Source organism: Saccoglossus kowalevskii, chromosome 14 (assembly GCF_978046115.1).
Source record: "Saccoglossus kowalevskii chromosome 14, keSacKowa6.1, whole genome shotgun sequence".
Taxonomy (NCBI): Eukaryota; Metazoa; Hemichordata; class Enteropneusta; family Harrimaniidae; genus Saccoglossus; species Saccoglossus kowalevskii.
In genome coordinates this window covers 23866267-23869453 of record NC_140654.1, presented here as the reverse complement: position 1 = coordinate 23869453, position 3187 = coordinate 23866267, and the positions used below count along the sequence as shown (strand labels likewise).

The 3187-nt window shown below is 31.8% G+C and overlaps 1 protein-coding gene across 1 annotated transcript; it reads left to right on the top strand.

Annotated features, from left to right (window-relative positions):
• Nucleotides 1–366: 366 nt before the first annotated feature.
• On the top strand, nucleotides 367–2960 carry LOC144355225 (uncharacterized). Its single transcript, XM_078010618.2, has 4 exons — nucleotides 367–448; nucleotides 900–1228; nucleotides 1565–1654; nucleotides 2020–2960. Exons 2-4 carry the CDS (start codon nucleotides 905–907, stop codon nucleotides 2194–2196), a joined length of 591 nt encoding a protein of 196 aa, XP_077866744.1. The 5' UTR covers nucleotides 367–448; nucleotides 900–904; the 3' UTR covers nucleotides 2197–2960.
• Nucleotides 2961–3187: the final 227 nt, after the last annotated feature.

The window sequence follows — 3187 nt, the reverse complement described above, 5'->3', positions numbered from 1 at the left end:
ACCAAAAGACAATACAAGTTATTTTCCAACCAGTGACTACTTACACCCCTGTTGTGAAAATGGTTTGGTTGATATTAGCACTTTTCAAAATAAGAGCAAATCATAAATATGCTGGTACTAAATAGTAGTACTATTAAAACGTCGTAAAACTATAATAAATTGTGTTTCGGCATTTTAATTTTATATGCATTAATTACTTTACTTTTCGTTAAAAAAAACATCTACCTCGACTTTTTATGAACATTGATTTCACAATAAACATATCAATATTGCCGACTCGGCTTGCCTGACGACATATACAGGGATTAAAAGATTAAAAGATAGGGAAGAAATGCTAATAATATTCATGTAATGACGTATAGTAGTCACATTGCGGACACATACGTAGCACTGTGAAATATACATTAACTGAGCTTGCAAGTGTTGACAGTCTTATGACAAAATACAGGTTTGACTTGTTTTATATAATATGAGGATTTGTTAAGTATGTATGTGCTTTCACCATTTGTTGCCATGTTTTGTATTCATTTGGTATATACATCCATTAGTATTAGTTTCAGTGAGTTGATTTATTTGTACATTAACATGAAGTCTTTTTTGTGTCATGAGTGGGGCTCATGACTGTACGTGTCTGCAGCTTGAAGTGAGATTGTACAACGTTTTTTAACCCGCGTGACGAGTTTAATTAACGTCGAACCAAGCTCCTTGATCCCGCTCAACTTTGATATAAAAATATAATTAGCTGGGAAAAATGTATAACATTTGTCTCTTATTTATTTATTTATTTATTTATTTATTTATTTATTTATTTATTTATTTATTTATTTATTTATTTATTTATTTATTTATTTATTTATTTATTTATTTATTTGTTTATTTGTTTATTTATTTACTTTCAGGAACTATGTTTGTATCACTTTCATTCTGGGGTTTGATCTTGATGGCAGTTACATCAAATGCTCAACATCATCCTGGAAACCCCGCTAATGGCACTTGTACGGATTGTAATGATGTCATGTACGACAATGGAGTATGGCATAGTGTGTGCACTGAGGGGTTTACCTGCCCACTTCACATAGCAGACATTGAAAATACAATTGAGGGGAAAGATATAAGGTTTCAGGCTACAACTTATTTAGGGAATGCAGCATTCGTACCTGGTACACTTCACTACGAGTATGACGCAATAATCACATCACTAATTGACTCAATTAAAAAGAGTGATATAGTATGTTATTTCGTATTTTTAGCACGGACTCGCATGCACTAAAATGTTACTGTAAATAGTCATATTTTGATATCACAGTATGTGCCTTTATGTGCGATGGAAACTTAGTGATTTCCGACTGACCGCGTTTGTTCTTGTGTGATAAAGCAACGGTTCCGACTTAAAACTTTTCCGGGTTTCATGGGTTAATGTCGTAAACTAACGTGAAGAATTCAATGTAAAAGAGAAAAATTAATACTGCACAATAAACAACATATCTAATAATGTTGTTATATTATTATTATTATTCCATGAATTAAAAAGAGTTTGTATATATCGACATACATTATTTTACAGGGAACTGTAGATGTGGCAACTGATAATTGTCAACGATGTGAGGTCATTGTAATAGAAGATGCGTGGGTTCAATTTGTTTGTGAAATTGTGGTGAGTGTCCTGCAATGATTATTTTTACATCAATATACACTACAATAAACATAAAGGAATCAACACAATCGTAGTAAAAAGCTGTTTAGCTAGTGTTAGTGGTTGGATGTTGTGATGGTTTGATTTTTTACCTCACTATTTTAAAATATATAATAACATAGTTAACACTATATAAACTAGAACATTGAAAAGTTTAGTAATGGAACTGCTATGATGGAATTGTTTAATATGATATATTAATACTACGTGAAATAATGCAAAGCCATTTAAAACATTTGTAGGGAAATAGTTGTATATATCTATTTGTTATTTCGTTTCAACATTTTCTCTCTTATACTTTAAATGAATGTTTTGTTCACATATAGGATTGCCCACCAGTCATCGCCGAGCAAATCGAGTTAAAGGCGTCATTTCCTGAAAAAGATTCAACGCGTGATAGAATTTGTTTGGTTCGCAAAAATGATGAGTACACCATCTATACCTGCGAATATTACTCTGATGATCCTGATATTGTTGATAAGATTATTCAAACTTATACATAGAAAATGGGAATTAGTTATCTTTGTGCCAGTTATCAATAGCTAAGTTCTTTTAATTGCGTAGTTTGGAGTGATATTTTAATGTCGACCACGTGATTTAACGAGGCTGCGAGTTGTACTGTGTTTTCGTTTAGGACAAAGTTTATTCGACTTGTACTCACCATTTTAAATGAAGTGAACAGCATGATGGAATTAAAATAGAAGTTTTATTCTTGAACAAAAATAAATGTTTGACATATTTTGTTCAACCAGACTGGGAGTCAATACAATTCATCCAAATTTTAGTCTTGAACGCCGTACACTTCACCATGCTGCACATGTAAGATGAGATAGAACATAGGTTGGGGGTTGTATATTTATATTATTTGTATAGGGTTATCAGGCGAGTGGAATTGAAATACCGATTTTTCAATATTAAATATGTAGTCATAGTCATAGATAAGAAAGTTGAGTTCACTTAGCAGTATTTGTTATTTGTTGTCCTAGATCAATTTACTGTAATAATTTTAGAATTACTTGTACACCAGAATGTTTTATGATCAACTTTCTAATAACGAAAATAATAGCATCAATCTTTAATGTATCAGAGATATTTGTAGTTAACTTCTTACGTCGATAACTGTGCAATAAATGATATCACGTGCTGCAAAGTATTCACCTCGAACAGTATTATACATATTCCCTTCCATGTGTCATACGTGTATCTTAATCGACCACACAAACGGCATGTTTTAGGAAATAAATAAAATAGTTTCAAATGCTTTCAATTGGGTGACATTCATCATATCAGTCTTGACATTTCATTGAATTACAGTGATATTTTTTTCAACAATTATGTATCTTAACGCGTCACACTATTCATGTAACTTGTTGTTTCGAAGACAAATACAAGCACGGGTTTACGAAACAGTATATTTACTAAAATTTTGCGAAACTTTACTATTCGCAGAATACCAATGCTACCACAGCTTCAACATAGATGCTACTGTGACCT